This window comes from Chaetodon auriga, chromosome 6, assembly GCF_051107435.1.
Source record: "Chaetodon auriga isolate fChaAug3 chromosome 6, fChaAug3.hap1, whole genome shotgun sequence".
Classification (NCBI taxonomy): Eukaryota; Metazoa; Chordata; class Actinopteri; order Chaetodontiformes; family Chaetodontidae; genus Chaetodon; species Chaetodon auriga.
In genome coordinates, this window is record NC_135079.1 from 23097130 (window position 1) to 23118487 (window position 21358).

General features: G+C 42.1%; 1 protein-coding gene across 1 annotated transcript in view; it reads left to right on the forward strand.

Moving 5' to 3' along the window:
- Positions 1 to 10917, forward strand: part of ranbp10 (RAN binding protein 10) — a 33740-nt gene extending 22823 nt beyond the window's left edge. The window contains exons 7-15 of the mRNA XM_076733130.1: positions 682 to 794; positions 1182 to 1290; positions 1458 to 1606; positions 1744 to 1960; positions 4163 to 4302; positions 4420 to 4568; positions 5561 to 5672; positions 6186 to 6327; positions 7661 to 10917. Coding sequence (XP_076589245.1) covers positions 682 to 794; positions 1182 to 1290; positions 1458 to 1606; positions 1744 to 1960; positions 4163 to 4302; positions 4420 to 4568; positions 5561 to 5672; positions 6186 to 6316 — 1120 coding nt within the window. The 3' untranslated portion in view covers positions 6317 to 6327; positions 7661 to 10917. The remainder of the gene's footprint in view (positions 1 to 681; positions 795 to 1181; positions 1291 to 1457; positions 1607 to 1743; positions 1961 to 4162; positions 4303 to 4419; positions 4569 to 5560; positions 5673 to 6185; positions 6328 to 7660) is intronic.
- The last annotated feature ends 10441 nt before the right edge of the window (positions 10918 to 21358 follow it).

Consider the following 21358-nt stretch of genomic DNA (forward strand, 5'->3'; position numbering starts at 1 on the left):
TTTACCAGGCTTATGCTGACTACTGATCAGATCATATATCGACCACTGAAGGGATGATCACTAATTGGGTTTTCCTATGCCGATATTAAGGCAGTTTAAACTAACTCACTATCAGAACTAAGATGTTATAAAAATAATCTCTTTAATATGTGCCCTGCTGTGTGTTGAGAGATGTTTCTGGGTGAGCAGCATGTCTGCCCGCTGAGCTCCTTTAATCAGCGTGAGTGACAAGTGGATTTGAAATCCTTAATTACAAACCATCTCTGTTCCATGGCTCTGACACCCCACATCTCCATTCTCCATATGCCTGCTCACCAAAACTTCTCTCTGCACTCCATAAGAGAAGTTAGTGTTTATGGATATGATTTGGATTGTGTGTAATAATAATGTTAATCGGAGGGTCCCTTTTAAAAGGGCCGTCGTGTGCACATAAACTAATAGTCTGCATGTCCTTCACTGGCACACATCCTTTACATAGCTCGCAGATAGGCTGCGTTGGCTCACCTTTGACATTTGAGTGAAACCTGAGACACACAGACAGTATTGGGAAGTCTGAAAATATTAGAAATGGACTGACACACTGTTGGTTTTACTGCTTTCATTTGATTTGTTGACAGTATGAATATAGAATATCACCAGACTTATCCTTTAAGACACTCAACCTTTTTCATTTGTCTACAGTATGGTGTCCAGCTACCTGGTGCACCATGGGTACTGTGCCACTGCAACAGCCTTCGCCAGAGCTACAGAGACGATGATACAAGAGGACCAGACATCTATAAAGAACAGACAGAGTGAGTGAACAAATCAGCTGCGCACATAGTATTTTACATGTTCATTTGACTTGTCGCAAATATAACTTAGAGCTCCAAAGAATCTTCCGAGCTTGATGTCATTAGCCTGGTTTTACTATAAGGTGATTCCAGTAATCACTCTGACATTGGATTGATACACTCCCTGCACTGACCCCAAAGCTTTTCACAGGCAAACCTTTTATCATTAGTATCCCTTCATTTTGAAACTAAAGATGTCCAGAAGTAGATGCTGTGGGTATCCTTTATCCCTAATGACCTGTGGCCTCTATGAATGATGCTCTGTCCTCTCTCTGATGTTTGCAGGGAAAGCATGGTTCCTCTTGATCTGTGTACCGTAAACAGCAGCCTGTTTCTTTCGTCTAATAGGAATACAGAAGCTGGTGCTGGCAGGACGGGTGGGCGAAGCCATAGAAGCTACTCAGCAGCTTTATCCTGGCCTGTTAGAACACAACCCCAACCTACTATTCATGTTGAAGTAAGTCAGCAGATTTTAAAGATCAAGGTGGTGTAACAATATTTTACTTGTAAAGCTGAACAGTGTTTGTTTACCTTCAGTAATGCTGCTGTGGATGTGAAGTTCACTGAACAAGAAACATAGTTTTCCAGTAAATACCAGTAACACCAGTATGCCTTGCTTTTAAGGTGTCGTCAGTTCGTGGAGATGGTGAACGGTACAGACAGTGAGGTTTGCTGCTTGACCATTCGCTCGCCCAAGTCCCAGGACAGTTACCCTGGCTCACCCAGCCTCAGCCCCCACCACGGGGCCAGCAACACACACCTGCACACCGGAGGTACACATGCTCTCTGAAGAGCAGCACAATGACACAGATACCTAAAACAGCCACCAAAAGGAATGATCTTCCCCGTCACTGTAATGAATATGTGTGTTGGTGTGCTTGCCTTCCACCCCTCCACCCCCACCCACTAGGAGCAGACAGTCCGACCTGCAGTAACGGGGTGACTCCCACCAGCAAGTCAAAGAGCCACAGTGGCGCTGGCAGCAGCAGTGTCAAATACCCCAGTGTCTCCTCCTCCGCCTCTTCCTCCACCTCCTCCTCCCCTTCCTCCGTCAACTACTCCGAGTCCAACTCCTCCGACTCCACCAAGAGCCAGCCACACAGCGCCAACAGCACCCAGGAAACCAGGTAGGAAGGCCTGTCCGTTTCATTTAGAGCACACCTGTTGAACTGGTGTTATCGCTACAACTAATACACAACAGGTACGGTATGACAAAGCAGATACCATCAATGTATGGTCACAGATACACAGAGGTTAAGGTTGTGCTGTAGCAACTTTCCTGCTAACTGTTGTTCATCAAAGTGCCAACATGTGGCAGTTTAACAACAATAAACCATTAGCACAGATGTTAATATGTAATCACTGCCACCACATAAAAACGTCCCCCAACAACACTGACACATTTTACTTTGTGTGCCACTGGATGATTTACGGAAGGAAATTGGTTTAATTGTTCAGTGTGAAAACAGGAGTCATTTCGCCTCTGTTCCATTTTTATCTCTGCAAAGTTTCATTTAGACGTCGTCCTGTGTTGAGCGAGTGCGTGCCATTTTCTGTTAAAGGCCCTGAAAACCTATTTCTTCAGCAGCAACTATGAGTGATATGACTGTTTGTGCCGTTCTGTCTCTGCTCTTTGAAATGGGCATCACATCTTTCAGTGTGCCAATCAAAAAGAAGCAACATCTGAAGCAGGATCTGGTAAAGGTTGTGCGTTTGTTTGTCACTGTCAATCAAATGTGGTCAAACCACACCGTGCAGACTGATGAAGCAGATTAACTCAGTTTTGAGCTCTTAGTAAAGACTAAGGATGTTTTTTTTTTTCCTGAACATTAACTTCAATGATGAATATTTAATGTTCCACAAAACTAGGTTTAAGTGTTTTTTTGGTTCTTGAAAGTAACATTATGTATTATTATATATGTACTATTTTGCCTTAAACTAACAGCTTCAAAATCATTTTGATGTTAATCTGATTATAATAAGGAGGATGATGTCTCTTTTCATTCCCTCTCCCATGTGATTTACAGTTTCCTGATGGACAGATGGCTTTACTTGTTGCTAAAGTAGCTGCTAAATGTACCTTCCATTAGTTAGTTAGGTCCATTAGTCATGCAGCTAGCAGTCCTATTAGCTGACTCTGTGCTGGGAGCTCGGGGAAGAAGGGGAGTGTGTTTATACCACCAGCACCGGAGCTTTGGACCGCTGAGAGGAGGAGGTTTTTAGGCCTGGGTGGGGGGACCCAGTGAGGAATGCTGGTGTGGAGCCGGGCAGTGGGGAGAGTCAGGACCGCCAGCTACACAGGTAGCTGAGCTAACTAGCTAATGGCCGCTACAGTTAGCGGCAGTTGAGGCAGAGCAGCTGGAGGACATCAGAGACAAAAAACAGTTTTTTCTCCATAAAATATGATCCAGATCAGAGAAGTGGTCGGAGTCGTTCTGAGTCACCTTGGTACAACAGTGGTGCAAAACTGAACTACACTCAGAAACTTTAGGAGTGCCAAGTTGCAAAAAAAAATACAAATTCATGCATATTGTTGCTTATGCATGGTGTATAAGTACTTTTTTTTTTTTCTACAGTTTGTGTCTTGTTTCAGTGTCTCTGGTCATCATTCTGTAGGCGATGACAACATTTACTCTTTGACTTAATTGCTGAATCATTCAGATACAGCTACTGTGCTGGTAATAGCATAACAACATAAGTAAAATTAGGGACCAGGCAGTAATTCTGCTAATCCTCAGTTTAACCTCATTGTCTAAACTACATATTTGGAAATGGAAAAAAAGAGAAATGTTACTGCAAAGCTATTGTAACCATGCATTAGTTTTTGCAGACCACTGACTGCCTGTACTTAAAGTAATTGTGTTGTGCTACGTGGAACACAGTTTTACAATGCAGTAGACTGACATAAGGAACATTTAAAGTGTGCACCTTGATTTTAATTAGTGGTTTAGGTAAAATGGCTAAACTGGGGACATGTCTAAAAGCTGGCTTGGTGCTTCTGGCCTCAGTGAACTACAGTCTATGACCTCTGCTGTAAAGCAGTGTTAATGATGTTATCATGTCTCCAGGTTCAGCAGTATAATTGATGTGTGTTATTGCACCCTATCCTTAACATGGGCTTAAGCGCCTCTGTACAGTGTTATCTTTAGTCACGTTGAGATTGCCAGTTGTTGTCTTATCTGTCGAGTCAGGCAGCTGCCTGTGACTTAAAAGACCAATCACCTGGAGCATGAAACGTTTGCATCATGTTCATAGTCTGTCTCACAACTTTTGTGTCTGTTTTTGTGTGCCTGCGGTGTGTGTGTGTGCGTGTGTGTGTGTGTGTGTAGTGACAGTGAGATGGAGATCGAGGCAGAGCACTATACCAATGGGGTTGTTGAGGGCTCCTCAGCGCGGATCATGAATGGCACATACAAACACGAAGAGATCCTTCAGCCAGATGACAACAGCATTGGCAATGGGGTCACAGGTACACACACGCACACACCAACACATGCACATGAACTCCACGTGCTCCTGTTGTTTACATTCAACGTTTCTGTGTGTGCGTGTTCTTTAACTGTTTCACTGTGTCTGTGGCCAGCAGATGAGGGCTGTAGTAATAGTAGACAGCTTTGCGGAGGGAACCAGGCGGCCACGGAGAGGATGATCCAGTTTGGACGGGAGCTGCAGGCTCTCAATGAACAGCTGTGCCGCGAGTATGGCAAGAACGCCACACACAAGAAAATGTTACAGGTACGCACACACAGCCGCATGTGCACACACTCAGCAAACAGCTGGGCTACAACAGATTAAAGTGATGCCAAAACTGGGCTGAAGAGATTTCTTTCTTTGGCACCAGTTAAAATCCTGGTCGCAGCATTCTGTACACGCTGCAGGAATTTGAGCGATGTTTGATTTAGGATGTGCTGTAATAATGCAAATAGAATCTGAACCGTCTTACAACCAGTGGGCCAGTTCTCTGGTGCGCACGACAAGGCTCAGATGACTTTGTCCTGCAAGCTGTGTCCTCTGATTCATAAGCAGCCACTCGGAGAACAATAGAGTCGAGGGAAAAACAATAGAAACTGCTTTGGAATGATAAAGGTTCAGCCAAGGGGCTTATCTGTAGTTGCTGTTTGTTAAACACACACTGTTTTCTCATATCATAAGAATTCTTTACCAATTGCACTATAGCAAAACCTCCATCACAATGTTGCCCTCAGAAATGTATGGTTACTGTACATATAAGGAAAGACATTCAAAGCAATTTCCACAGCGGAGGGGGATTCAGTTTCCCCTAACCAATCACTAGAGACCAGCATATCTCAATGCACTGGACAAATGAAACTCCTCTAAGATAAGTCTGATAAGATAAGTCTTGATTCATATTTCATCAGCACAGCATAGTTTGACAGTTTCCTCTTTGTTCCGGCGTACAGCTTGACAACAGCATTAGTCCCATCGGTGGCACTGATTGGCTAATCATTAGTCCCCCCCCCGTAGCGTTCGTTGGATCGTCTGCTTTTTCAGACAAGATACCGGTGTTTCATGTAACGATGCCAGTCTCTGAAGAATCAGCCAAGTGATCTTGGTGGAGTGGGTGGATTCAAAGGTGTGGACCCAGGCAATCCAAACACACATTATAAGCCCAACCGAGGGAGCTGCAGAATGTATGCACTGCGCTGTTATATTCATATGGGCCTCTCTGTTTGTTTGTTTGTTTGTCTGTCTCTCTGTCTGTGAAGGATGCGTTCAGCCTGCTTGCATACTCAGACCCTTGGAACTGCCCCGTGGGCCAGCAGTTAGACCCGACCCAGAGAGAATCACTCTGCTCTGCACTCAACAGCGCCATACTGGGTAAAGAGCAGAGACAGACACATACTGTGTTACACTGATGTGTTACGTCTTCAAACTACTACAAACACCATGTGGCAGAAAGAAAGCAACCACCTGACACTGCCTATTAGATGTAGAGTCTACCTGTAGTCTATGTTTTACCCTAATTATACATCCAATATATAATCATTTTGTGCAATATTTTTTTTTGTACATGTTTTTGGTCATTTGTGAAAGAACTGGCCTTAAACCACATTTGAATTGAACTCATGTGCTTCCTGTGAATTAGCTGAGAGAGCAGATAACAGTGCAGTGAGCAGAAAGTACAAATTCAAGGAGCAGAGTATCTGACACAGTTAGGACAAACTTAAGTATTGCTGTTGTCCACAAAGCATAGCAGAAACAGATGAAAATAGTGGGAAGTGCATCTTTTGATATTGAAATTTAGACATGCTCTCGTGCCCAGACACACACAGTTTGATGCATTGTGACTTGTGTGTTGCACCCCTGCCTGATTGTGTTTTTCTGCTCTAGAGTCCCAAAATCTCCCTAAGCAGCCTCCGCTGATGTTAGCACTCGGCCAGGCCACAGAGTGTGTTCAGCTTATGGCTCGAGTCCGGTCTGGTTCGTGCTCCTTTGCCAGAGTAGACAACTTTTTGCACTAGCCCAGGTCCAGGTGAGTAAATCCATACAGCTAAAGGCATTAATACCACGGGCATGGATAATGCTGAGACTTTACACAGTGTTGGTGGTTGGTGAGATAAAAAGAAAATCCCACATTTCAGCCTTGATCTCTCTCAAAATTGTGGTGATCTGACAATCAGAGTCAGACAAACAAAGCCTTCTAACTTTCCAGATATACCTACATTTTACATAAATCATTTCAAACATCTGTCTGTCAGTCCATCTGAAAGTAAACGCAGATGTTAGCCCCCTGGATTAGCTATTGTAGCTGACTGCACAGGGGTTTGCTTCAGGGTCAGTTTGCCTGCCAACCAAACTTAGAGACTCCTCTGTGACTTTTTGTTGTATATATAGCATGATTTTGCAAAATATATTGCAAAAATGTCCTGAAAGGCTGTTTTCAAAATCCCCTTTGCTTTTCAACAGCAAACTCCAAGCTAGCAACCTACACTCTGATCTATGCTGAAAATAGCAAGTTATCCTAACCCTATTCTGGTTCATAATGCTACAAACATAAACAAGCTAGAAGCTGTTACCTTTGAGAGGATTTAGCCATTTTGATGTCAGGACTGGCCTCCCCACATGCACATGTTCCCACCGAAACAACTTCCCCTTGACACTATTTTGCATGGGCATCCCTGCTGCATCCTGGCCTTCGCGCTGCCCAACACGATTGTGATTGGTTTCAAGACATACATACAAGCCAGAGTGTTTTTTTTTCCAGGAACCAGAATGATAATGGGTGCAGCTGGACCTTGAAGATAGGGAGTGAAATTCACCATCAAATTGAAATATTGCTTGATCATCCTCACAGTACTGGATACGATTGTTGCGTTTTTCTGAAGACGCTAACATAACTAAGTCTCTCGTTTTACACTGCTTCTCTGACATGCCTTCACAGCCTCGCACAAGTAAACAAAGCAAGTTTGGTTAGCTAGCTTGGTTAGACTGGAAGTAGATCCCCATTTGTTTAGCTAGAATAGTTCATCCAGGGGGCTAATTTCTGTGTTTACTTGGAGACTTGAAATGAAAGCTCAAACAGACTTCTGGTGCTTTCTCTGATACACATTGTTTTTCCAGGTGCAAAGTGAGCCAGAAGTGCCAAAACGATGAGAATAAGAGAATAAAAAGATGATACTATTCTATTAACATACACTGATCATACAGTATATGAATTAAAAGGCTGAACAGTGACTCCCAAAACCAAATCAGAAGGCCAAAATAGCATGTCACATCTATGTTGTACATGAATGTGAAAGCAAGCTGTTTCAATCATGCTTCGTTCATTTGTTACCTTTCTTAGATGATTACCCGTCTCTCCACAGGTTAATGTTAAGTAGCACTGAGAGAAGGCATGTCCAGCAGGTAGTTGTCATGGCGACGGAGGAAAGAGCATGCATGTGATTGGTGTGTTTGGCTGTCCATCAGACCGAGCCAGCGGCACAGACAGAGGAGCAGAGGAGAGCGAGAGAGAGGAAAGGCTTCCTTTTAATTTAGTATTATCAAATAAAGAAATGTGTGACACTATTTAAAGATAATTAATTATTATTCTGTTTATCTAGCCATTTTTATAGTTCTTTTTTGTCAGTTTGTTGTGCTCATCCCCTACAAAACAAATTGTAACTCCCCTTTTCATTTTTTTCTTCTGTTTTAATTGGTGGATTTTGATTCCCTATGATCAGTATTTTACTCACATTCTTGTTGTTCACCATATCACCGACCACAATACCCACATCTGGTTACCATGGTGACCCCGTGACAGTAGGTCATCTTAACAAAACCTGAGGTATAATAACATCATCTTTAATAAGATGCAGAAGACAGACAGACTCTGAGACCTTTGTCCCCCTGAAGTATCGCACATGCAAGTCTTAAGATCCGCTCAGGAGGACGAGCAGACAAGTGCCCAGCATGAAAAACACCTCTGATTGCATGGAGCACATCATTAGCTCTGGTAAAGACACACACTCGTAAACAATTGTTAAGAAATGCAGTGCTGTAGTGAAGTAATGTCTCAAGAATAAAATACTTAAAGCTAACAGGTTAGTAGCCAAAGAACAGGACAAAAACCATCACCCACGTGAAAAAACAGAGCTGAACTGCCACTGTCACACTGCCAGTAACAAGGAGAGAGGGTAATGACAAGATTCAATTACAATATTAGAGGTGTTGGAGCTGTAACGACCTCAGCATTGACCAATCAGTGGTTTTGTTTTTTGCAGCTACAACACCTGCTCTCAGGACCCAACCTAACAAGATTATCATGGTCACCTTGATGCCAGCATCAAGAAAATCTGTTTCAAAGGCAGACTAACAAGCACCATGTGTCTAAAAATCAAGTCACCCCTGGAGGTTTCATTACTGCAGTCTTTGTTGGGTTTTTTTTTTTTTTTTTTTGTTACATCCACCACAGCCTGACCTGCTCTGTGCATCTACAATTGGCATTTCAAATTAAGAGGTGAATTCATTTGCCAACCAGGAAGGTTTTTAACTTTAGGGTGCACTTCATCATAATTAAATCACAGTCTTTGTTTTATTTTGGGCTTTTGATTGCAAACCACTTTAAGGTTGTGAAAAACATTTGTGTAGGAAGAAAACTTTTTTTTTTGTTTCACTTGTACCTCTCCATTTCTCTAACACCCATAAACTTGACTTAAGTCACATCAAGTTTATTCATGTAGCCCAAAACCACAAGGTTGGTGAGAGTTTCCCAGTGTTTACATTAATTTGACAAAAAGACCTTTTTATTTTTCATTATGTGAAAATGCAGCCCTAGAGCGTAATTGGTTGGGTTAGGTGTCAGGACCTGACCTACACACATGCTCAGCACTGATCGGGCTGTGTATGGATCGGGTAGTGGCGTGTTGACGCGTCAGTGTTGACTTAAAATGCTGCTAGATTCAGGAAGATACGTTGATCTCTAGTGATGGCTGAGGGAAAATACAAACAGTTAACAGCTCTGTCTGATATCAGGCAAGATGTGACAGTGGCAGCTCAACAGCAGCTTCCTATTAGCTAGCGAGTAATTTACTAACTAGTTAGTAATTTTGAATCAATCAACTAGTTGCAGCTGCTCATAAACACACCGCACAGTAACTGAACTTTCTTTATATTTAGCTTAACAAGGCTACGTTTGCTATCTACCTTGGCTTGGATTTATTACTTGGCATTAAAGTAAAGAGCCAGTGTTCACAGCAGCAGCTAACGTCAGCCGTTAATTCAGATTTACTGAGGCAGTGTCGTGATTGTGGAAATGTTCCTCAAAGGAAGACACAACTCTGTGAAGAGTAAAAAGACTCAGCCTTTCTCAGCAACCGGCAGCCAGCTTGAGCTTAATTTTAGTAAATTACACTATTAAATATTTTCATTTTATTGGCTGTTTTATCTATTTATTTGATATAATGTCTTGTTTATTTAATATTGAACATAATGGCCCGTCTTTTGGAAGCACAAATATAATTTGGACATTTTATCCTAACATCATGATCATTGTGTGTTCTTCACTTCAATTATTAAGCAGTTGGTGTTTTTGGGGGGACGGGCAGGCTTTCTGTCTGTGTATCTAAACAGATGATTGTTCATGGTAAAATCTCAAATCAGACTCAACTGTAACCTGTTTCTACGTGCATCAACAATTGGATTTTGATAACAAACTCGTTTTGCTCCATCCCTTCGCTTTACCTGAAACATTTGAGTTTTTCCATCAGACCAATTTTCTGCCAAATAGCAGTGACTGCATATTGTCGGACTAATGGCAAGCTGTCACTCCAGCTGCTTTGTTGTGACCTGGCAAATGGCTTGTGGATCCACCCTGAAGTGTATATTTCCATTTATAAGAGCATTTTAAGTCTATGGAATAATATAATACTGGAGATGTGTGTATGCAATGTGGGGGTTTACTACAGGGTATGTGGTCAAAGTTTTTACCAAGCTGGTTTTTCTAAAGACCTTCTGCTATAATAGGAACTCTTCTAATAACCACACATACAAAACACACTCACAACATCTGCTTCTACAGCTGTAAAGGACTTCTGTTACACACACACACTTATACGTGAAAGAACAACCTCTGTTGCATACCTGTAGGGAACGTCTCCCAGCTGTCCTTTGTGTTTGAGCCTGGGCTGCGTATCAGCACTGTTACCACGCACCCTTCCTCTTATCCCTGCATAGACATAGCCACTGATTTGATCAGTGATTGTTTTAAGGAAAGGAGGCATGTGAACAGTTTTGGAAATGGGCCTGAGGCCTCTGAAGCCACATGGACTTCTTCCACAGAGGCCGGAGAAATGGATTTAGGTGTCACAGACGAGCTGTGCACAATTGACTTCTATCATAATTTTAATTTGATATTTTGACTTTTGAGTTTTAGCAAAAAATAAAAATAACAAAAAACAATTGTGAATTGAGTTACCCTCTACTTAGCATGACTTTTAAAACCTTTAAAATGATATAAAAAAAAAAGAGGAAAAATGACAATTGAAAAAAAAAAGCTATGTACTGGAAACATGTTAAAAAAGAAATATTGTATTCTGTTTAATTTTGACAGAATTATTTTTATTAAAATACATCCATAAGCATATGACTGATCTCCTGTTTTTATTTGCTGCCTTTTGATTTATTTCAGAATCTTCCTCTTACACAGAGGACGTGCAGAGAAGGTGGATTGCTTAAAAGTGGGTGAATAACTGACATGTTCAGGATGTTTCTCTGATATTTGCCCAATGCATGTTTATTAGGCAACATGCTGCCTAAAATGAATTGTTTTATACATGTCCAGGACATCAATTTGGAAATACAATCAAGCATCAACAGCAGCTCAAAAGCAGCATCAGCACTCACCATATAAGATACAAGCAGAAAATAAACTCTGGGTTAGAAAAGTTGTCCTTCGGCTGCAGTTTGCCACAAAATGAGAATTCAAATCAAATGTCACAGTGGTGAAATTGGCGACTTGAGTAAGGAACTGCAACGTACATTAGTGTAATGTACGTTGTTATCAGACAGAGTTGTTGCAAAATGAATGAAAAGACTTGGATAAGGTGTGTGAGGACAGACTCATCACAGTGAAGGCTGAAGGTTTGGAGGAGACACAGCTGTGATAATGAGCCTCCTGATGCCTCATGAGCCCGGACAGACCAGGAGTAGAATTAAAAAAAAAAAAAAAAAATCAGCTGATGTTAAAAAACTTTTTCTTTTTTTTTTTTTGTTTAATTTAAATATCAGCCTCTAGCCGATGTTGAAGTGGAGAGTCTACCTGTTAGGTTTGATAAAGGTAAATGAAAAGTGTTTTAATTACTTCATCCACCTCAAGTGCTGCCTGTCAAATGTGAAATTAATGGGAAAATTGCATGGATCCTCGTTGCCTGGAGGCCGATTGACAGTCAGAATTGTGTATGAACACGTAGTGTTCAGCTGTTCATGACGTGTACTGTGCTTAATATTGCAAACGTTATACTAAGGCCTCTATGAATTTCTATTCAGGAATTACAATGAATGTTACTGCTTTCAGTCGACTCTCTCAGCTCCTATTAACAACCTCCTACATAATGGACAGACCATATATTGTTAGGCAGCCTGGCTCCTGACCTCTGACTCGCTGCCCACATCTCTGATTTTTTAGTGATTCAAATTAAATGAAAACAAAATGAAAACTCAGTATTACCACCAGGCTAATTGTTGAGCCTATTGTACTATTTAATGCCGTTAGTTGACTACAATGAATAGCCAACATGACAGTCTTATGGCACATTCTGTAATGGAGCATTTTCCAAAGTAAAATACTGTATATACATCAAGGAACATGCAGAATAAACTGGTTCAGAATCATATTACAGGCTGACGAGAATAAATATGGGAGCTGGGAGACTCAGACTATTTGCATATGAATGCGTTACACTTGAGTATAATACAGTACATTGTCACAGGCCTGTTGTTCGATAGCTATTTGTGTGCCTGTTTAGTCGTGGCCATAAGACATCACTACATGGCAATAAAGTTGAGTTGATGTTTACTGTGCTGGTGCACTCAGCCTGCCTGTCACAGAGCAACAACAAACAGCAGACATCTTATTTTATGACTCCACTAAAGGCACAGAGTTCTCCGCACTTTGCTTCATATATGCATCAGACATTTTCCAAAATGAAGCCGTCTGTCACTGCTGCTGTTTGTGTGTGCCGCCTTTCTGTTTTATAGCAGTTGGACAGCAGAGGGCAGAGCGAGCTCGGGGAATACATCATCATTACAGCACTGAGAGGCCTCAGATGTGAATTTACTTTTTCATTCATTCATTTCATTTAACTCTCTTCGTGTTATGCATCGCTAGATAAAGAATATACATACAGTAGTGTGGTGAGCATTAGATCTCAGGTGCTTCTTAGAATGGCTTCTTCCCGTCCCTGTGTTCTGGTTGCACCTCATAGAACACAGATAAACTCAAAAGATACACACACACAAAATTACAATATTTGATCAAGAGGAAGCATTGCACATGTTTACTATGTTTTTGTCCTCTCAATCATGAGTGATGCATTCATATGTTAAGCATAGAGGTGTGTATAGTATAATTATTCTGGCACATTGTCCAAAGCATGGAGCTTGTAGAGACTGAAGGCAAATGAAGAAGGCCTCCGTAGAAAAAGTGGAGCATGGCAGGTTGGGAAAAATGAAGCTCTAAATGTTCACCCCACTTCTAATCATAGCTGGAGACTGTGTCACCTCACTGCAATAAAGTGTGAATTTGTTTTTTGCACCTCATCAGCAACGTGAAAATTCTGTATACCTGTTCAACTGAATCTTTTTAATTTAGAGTCGAGCAGTAGGTGGTTCAGCCGGAGCTGTGGAGAAACAGTGAGGCCAGTAGAATAAGAACCACAAAGGACCGAGAACGGAGCCCCGTGGGACCCCACACGCTGTCGAGTGAGACTGTCTTTGCATGAAGAACGACAGCATCAGTTGTTTTTCGGGAAGTAACCCCAAAACAGCATATGCTAATGTTAAAATGACAAAACCCTCAAGGGGCCATGGTGGTTAAGACGGGAGGAAGTGAGGTGACGTCGTGAGAGAGCGGCAGTGTCCAGACGGAGACGGGCTGGGGTGGATGGGTGGCTCAACAAAACATCATTTCCCTTTTCCAGCAGCAGCTAACACTGTGATTATGTTTTTAAAGCACGATCATTTACTCAACCTAACCACATGTTTATTACTGTAACCATGACGACAAAGGTCCCCAACCTTAAGTATGTACTTATTTTAACCCAAACCGTGATCTTTTCCTAAACCTAACCAGGTTGTTTTTGTGTCTAAACATAGACAACCGTAACCATTCTCACATCGTAAAATAGATTTATTTTTCAGTGATTTGTAACTATTCTGCAAGACACAAACAATGTCCTGTCGATCAGATTCCTATGTGTCGTTCTTTTGCTTCATTTTTCAGTTTTAAAACAACAACATTACTATTTTATCACCAGATAACTCAGGTGGCCTTTGACAAAAATTGCATTGTGTAAAACGTCTATTTCTCATCATGCCATGAGACATTGCTGTGTATACAGACCATTTTATTAAGAGCAAACTCAACGAGCTCACATTAAAATGTCTCGGGTTTGTTTTTCAGATGCAAGAAATTTTCAACATAAAAACACAAATTTAGAGCTTGTAGAGGCTCCAAATCTGCAGGAAATCAATACAGTAATTTCATGTTTTTCACTGGACCTGGCTATTTCTGGTCAAGGCTGGTTAAGGAGCAGAGGAGTGGATGTATACTCGACGGTGTAAAGGCCTGTCCTTGGATAAAATGGAGCAGAAACATGTACACAGGTGCAATTTGCTGTGGTTCATTCAACCACTTTGAACCCACTGACCTGCAGCCAAACCGAACTATATGAGTGACGTTTGGCTCGGTGTAATATTCAAAACCATGTACAAAACATCTGCATGGCATCTAATGAACAGCTGGAACAAGTCGATACATCATATTTATGATAGTGATGTGACTGCTGGACAGCGCGAATGAGACTTTTCCAACCCAGAAGCTTCTTCAATGGAAATAAAAGGTGAAAGCTGGATGTTGAGGAGCTAAAAAACAAGCACGAAACAATAAATGCCTCATCAGTGATTATAAGACCACTGGTCATTTTGACTGTGAGGCTCATGCTCACACACAACACCATCTCTGCAACTCCCAGTCCAGTGTCACAGAAGTACATGCCAGTTGTCCAGATGTTGGCGGTTCAAACGCATGCTTGAAAATTTCCCCCGCAGCATTGTTAAAACCCCCTTTTCTTGTGCACATGGAGAGCTGAGCCTGTAATTATGCACGAGGCGAGAGTGGTGGGCCGCCTCTGTCAGCTTTGCGTCCTGTGAATTTTCCTACATCACATATTACGCCCTGGAGGCCCGGACACATCCTCACAGCGCTGTGAGACCCCTGGACTTCACAATTGGGATAGAGCATTCAGCCTGGTTGCTATGGTACACGTTAGTCACCATAACAACCTGCTACAGCGTTCTCAAAGGGCGGGGGGGTGTAAATAACGCAACACCCACTCTTATTGCCCAATCGCTGTGATGCATATTCATAGTCACATGCGAGTCATTAGGGACATGTTTTATTAGTCTATCTATCTATCTATCTATCTATCTATCTATCTATCTATCTATCTATCTATCTATGCACCCATCCTTCTATTCTTTTTGGCTTGACTAAATAGTAATTACTCTGAGGCCAGTTGAAGGATGCAGCCCCCGCCTGCTCTCAGCTCTCAGATTGTAATGGCTTCATAAGCGCTGCTGATTGAATTGATTGCCACAGTTGGAGTCTGGCTGAGATGTACAATGGGGTGGAATATGCAGAGCGCAGAACATTAATCTGCTCACACGAACAGGCCACAGGCTCTCATTTTATTTCAGGTACAGTTGAACATGTATACAGTACGAGTCAGATGCAAGAAATAACGGCAAAGTTTCTGTTTTTGTTCCAGTGGGTTTTGTCGTGTTGCCTCGCAGTTCTGTCGTATCCAAACGTGCAGAAGAAACTGTTCGTGTGGTATCATGAGTAAAGCAATGCAGCTTCACCTTTTGCACATGTTTTCTTTTATTGATATACTTAAAATACGTTATTCTTGCTATAACATACAGAAACAAAGGTCTTCAGAAGCAGAAATGAGGCTGCAGTAAACTGGTTAATGGCTAAAGAACTTACCTTTACAAGAGTGGGTCTCAAAGGAAAGGGTACTTTAACGGTCAGGGGTCAAGATTAAAATGGAAAGGGGGGGGGTTACACATTTCTGAGATGACCTCCCATTTCTTTAAAGTTATAATCCTTCAAATTTTTTGTCACATCAAACCCAATTTTAACCCTGTTGCTGGCTGGCATTTCTCCTGGTGTGCACGCATTTGATGTCTTCACATGGAGTAGCTCGCACTGTCCGTGGCGGAGTCCGCCGTTCCCCCTCTGAATTCAAATGCCGTTTTGAACTTTTGAAGAGGAAACATATTCGTATTGGCACGAGCAGAGCCAGAGTGATTGATTGTCTTCTTCTGTGGTATTTCTGACGGAGGAGCTTTTCAAAGTGAGTTTCAAGCAACCATTGATTTTCAAAAGGTGCCATTTTGAAAAAGAATTGCAGGGCGTGTTATTATGACATTCCTAACGTTACCAACCACAGGTTCGGTTGGCAACTGCAATTTTAAGGATTATAACTTTAAGATTTTCTCATTTTGGCTTTAACAAAATACATGAATTTATTCAAGACAAGGAGCAAAGGCACAAATATTTGGGGTCAGTCTGGGTTCTGCTTGTCACCACATTTAAGCTGCATTTCCACCAAACACTTAGTACCTTTGAAACCCGTACCTAACCCATACCCACATGTCCTAATGCTAGAACTGTTTTGCATTTCAACCACAGACAGTAGTCTTGGATGTAATCAGGATTGGAAGGCGGGCTTTGGGCCTTGCGTCTTTCACTTTTCCATCAGTCTGGAAACAACAGATGAGACTTTTCTTGGTCTTGAGAAGCTGCAGCATTTATGAACTGACACACTGTAACCCATACTGTACATTTACTGTCAGAGTGACAGCTTGCTGCAAACCTTTTCCTCTGTTCTGCTCACATTCATCATCGCTTTTCTGCCGCTCACTCTCCCTCACTCGCTTAACCACACACTCGCTACACACACACACACACACACACACACACACACACACACACACACACACACACACACATTAAGCACTGAGCTACTCTCACAATAACAACAACACAATGGAGGACATTGAATGTGTCGTCTGCTTTCTTGCCGTTATGTGGTTGTTTATTACTACGCAGACCTTTGTTTGTGAAAAGGCTGCAGGCAGCAAGGAAAAAGAGAGCTGAAAAAAACAGAGTTGCACAATCCTACATCATAGCACAGGCGACGAGACGAAGGTGGCTGTTCCGATTCTCTCTGACCAATCAACGGACTGCAGTGTTTCTACCTCCACCTTTATGCACCAGATCAGTGTGCTAGATACCTCAACAGGTATTGGTGCCATCTGCGGCTTTTTACTATAGACAATTCTAATTGTAAGCTGCAGCCACAATAAGGACACTGAAGGCCAGAAACACAATACAAAGGGGAATAGGCAAAGCTAGACGAGAGGACGGATGCTTGGGTGTGACTCACTGAGGTAGACTGTGACTTGTTGTCAAGAACAGGAATGTACAACAACAAAATCACTAGTCTTCCACAACGTGTCGCACTGTTCTGACAGGCTGAACTCAAAGTAGTGGCTCCTGATTATCTGTCAACAGCAGCCCTGTAGGTCAGATGAGGTGTGACGCCATCTGGGGAACTTTCCTGATAAAAAAAAAAAGTTTCACCTGCACGTATAAAAGGTCCGTTATCAGCAACTGTCAAATGAAATTCTCAACATGTAATGTCCTTGTTCAACATCATGGATCATCATCTAAAGAGAGGAAGTTATTGATCAGTACAGTGCTTTAAGGCTAATCACATAAACACATTATACAAGCATGTCACTCAACTCTGTATAATGACCAACCTAAATGTGCACGCTAAATGTGATTCATATAATGAATTCATGTAACGAACATTTACCTCATTCATTCATCATGCATGATGTAAACATCGAGGAACATTGAGGCACTTTGGATGTGCATGTGTCGATACAAACAAGAGTGTGGATCCCATTCTGCTACAGTATAGGCTGGGCTGCAGTGTGGAGAGAGATCTCAAACACACACACAGAAAGCTGAGCAGCAGTGATAGAGCAGCCGCTTTAATAACAGAAGAGTAAAAGGACACAAGTTTAATCTCCTGGTATTGGTTCACTAAAGCTCTGCCAATAAAGTTGGATCCCACCAGGATAAGAAAGAGGAGAGGAGAGGAAAGAAAAAAGACAAGGAAAGTACAGGGCAGGAAAAAGGGAGTTAGAAAGAAAGGAAAGAAAGAGAAGGAAGGGGAAAGAAACAGGAAAGAAGAGGGGCAAAGAAAAAGGAGATACGAAATGAAAAAATAGATAAGGAAAGGAAAGGAAAGGAAAAAATGGGGGAAGAGACAGGGAAAAGAAAAAGGGTAGATGGACAGAAGATGAGAGAAAAAGAAAGCAAAGGAAGAGAGGAAGGAAAGACAAGGAAATAAAAAAGGGAAAGGAAATAAGGGGAGAGGGGAACAAACAAAAAGGAAAAAACTATAATGAAAGGACAATTGAGGAAAAGGAAAGAAAAGGAAAAAACAAGAGATGGAAAGAAAAGAAAAAGGGGGAAGAAAGGAAACAAGAGAACATGAGAGGAAAGGAAAACAGGAGAGAGAGAGGAAGGAGCAGAAGAGGAGGAGAGGAAATTAAAGAAAAGTAGATCAGAGGAGTGGAGAGGAAAAAACAAGAGGGAAAGTGAAAAAAGGAAAGCAAAGTGCCAGTGAGTGAGAATAAAGCAGCGAGATAACTGTTTTCATGTTCCGCAGTTGTCTGTTATTCAAGTCAAACATCACAACACTATTTGTGGCTGCAGGTTGTGTTGTGAATGACAAATATCCTGTAAATGAATGATAATGGCTTGTTTAGCTGTAGCCCGCCTACGGCGTCTCTGCTCCATCCTATTTCCTGTTAATATCGCTGGCTTCAGCCCCGCTGACCTCTCTGCCGTTCTTCTATTTCTATTAATCTTTAATGGTGGGTAAACGTCCCCGCGCCACACACTGACCGACACGGCTTTCCCACCTCATTACTGTCCTGGAAGAGAAAGGGAACAACAAAAATCACTTATTTATCTGAAATGTATCGAGGATGTGGACTTTCTGTGATGTTTGCAATGTTTTCTCTCTTCTGTTTCGTCTGCTCCGAGCTGTTTCAAGCCACGATGAACTCCAGTTCTTTACTTATGGCCAAGATGGTCGAGATGTGTGACTTCTTGTCTAATGACAGTCATCTTCGCCGGCCTCATGGCTTTACTGTGACAGACAAGTCGCAAAGCTGACGCCCAGCAGAGAACTGCTTTCTGTGCTCTTATTCTTTTTTCTATCTTTTATTTTTACCCTGTCTGTCAGGTCAATGTTGTGTAGCCAATGGTATACACACACACACACACACACACACACACACACACACACACTCACACAAAGGTGCCCTGCTTGCTGATCTCAACAAAGGTCTGTGACACTGTGACATTTGGAAGTAGATGAAATGACCGGCAGGGTCGGGGAGTGCTGCGCTCCATGTTTTACTGCTTGATATAAGAGCTCTTAAGACCTGAAAAGATCACATGCGCACACACACACACACACACGCACACACACACACACACACACACACGCACACACACACATCTCTTAGAGACCTCAATACCTGCTTCAATATCTTTGTATTCATACGCCTGCTTTCTGTGTGCTCTGCTCTGCGGAGCCTTTCAGGTACTCGTTGGGGTTGAGGCACTAGAGGACCCAATCAAATCTCAGTCTAAAGCCCATTAAAGAGATGGACTGTGGGCTGTTGAGCTGTTAAATGTAGAATTTAAAATTTGTGTATTTCTACCGCTGGAGGAAAACTTCATATCTCCAAGAAGCACCCTTTAATTCTTATTTTACCCATGACATGGATGATTGATGTCTGAAATCACAGAACAGGATAAATGGATTTCACTGGTTTGCATATCAAAATATACTGTAGATCTAGGGCTTAGTTTGAGAAAAAAAAAAACACCCAAGCTGGTGTTTCAAAGGCTTAAAAGCCTGTGATTACTGTAAAATTACAGCTTTCAACAAGAACAACTCTGTGATATCAACACCAAACAAAGTGGTAAACTAAAACCACCAATGATTTGTTCAAACTATCAAGTCTTGTCTGTGTAGCCAAAGCCTGATATATCTCACTGTTGTTCCTTCATTATGACCAACGCACAGTAGTTTATGTTGAGTCAGTCCCACACACACTGTCCTGCTGTAAACATTCACTACAGCACCAAACGTATATTAATCCATGGCTGAAAATAGTTCCCACAAAAGACAGTGTTTCCTCCTGTCTGTGTAATGTTTGACAAAAACTACAATGCTCTGATGTGTTAAGAAATAACTGAGCATTTTTAAAATTCTTTTTAAAGATTCACATCCACAGTAGGAAGAAACGGGCATGTGGGTCAGTCGCTGTTACTCTTAGTCTTTGCATGATGTTTGTGGGAAATGAGGGAAAACTGTCTCAGGTGTTTCAGATTTGACTCCATGAATTAACTTTTGATTGCTGATTGTTGCAGCCTGTGGCTCTGGTATAAACATGCTGTTGCATATTGTGAATTTGATGCCTGGTGGAGGTTCTTGACCCCACACCAAATTCTAGAATTGAAAATGAATATCAATTAGATCAGATGACATTTTAACTGATGTTTGAAGACAGCTGATATAACCAGTGTGTCCCATGACCCAATGCAGTTATTTATGTAATTATTAACTATATCAAGGTGAGATTAAAATAAAATAAACAGAACAGACAACTTACAAAACCCCGGCCCTTTTCTGAACCTTCCTTATCTCAAATAACGTTGCACAGTTCCTAACTCCACTGTTCTTTTAGCTGCTGCAGCTTAAGACACAGTAAATCTTTATCGTCTCGTGGTGAACTTGTACAGCCTCCACATTGCACCACGTCGTGTCTGTAGTTTCTCTCTTTACAATGCCCTCATCAGAGTCTGCTGTCAGAGCAAACAATACTCGGAATGACAGCTGCCTTCGCTGGCCCGCACCGCCACCAAGTTTAAGTTACAGGAGCCATTGATTCTCGGTGGGGTGCTGGCTGCCTGGGTTAGCACACACAAAGCTGGGGCAACAATGTGGCTGCATTGTCCAGGTCACAGCGCTGAGCAGGAGAGTGACAGCGTACAGTGAGCTATGAGTTCATTAGACGAGCACTGCTGTCTTTCTTCTCTCTCTCTCTCTCTCTCTCTCTCTCTCTAAGTAGTCCTCTCTCTCTCTCCCTCTCTCTGCCCGGCGAGGCGTGCCCTTCTCAGTACTCATTAACGTCCAGTATGAGCCACTGAGTTACAGGTATTAGCCGAGGAACATTGAAGATCGCCACACAAGGACATGCAGCCTGGTTAAACCCATGAACCCACACACACCCACACACACACACAGAATGACACATTAGGAATTAGCTCCACGTCCAGTCTGCTTCTAATTTTCACATTAAAAAAGCATATTAAGAAATAATGGGCTCCCCATAGTTCACATAACTTAGTGGCTCTAGTTATCTCTGTCTCTCTGTCTTTCTTGAGGACGTAGGTCACCGCAATATACTCAGACTTGTGGCGAAGAAAAGCTCGGCGGGTGAGAGTTTGGGACTATTATTCTCCCAGTCCTGGTCCAACAATTACAGTATGGGGAGCCTGCTGAATAGCTCTATGTCATTAGAGCAAGCTAAATTATGCTCTTCACTTTGGGATGAAGGTCCTTTCACTCAGAGCCAAAGAGAGAAATGACTGGGGGAAGACAGTAGTGTTCACCATGAAGCTGACAGACTGTTCAGGGACA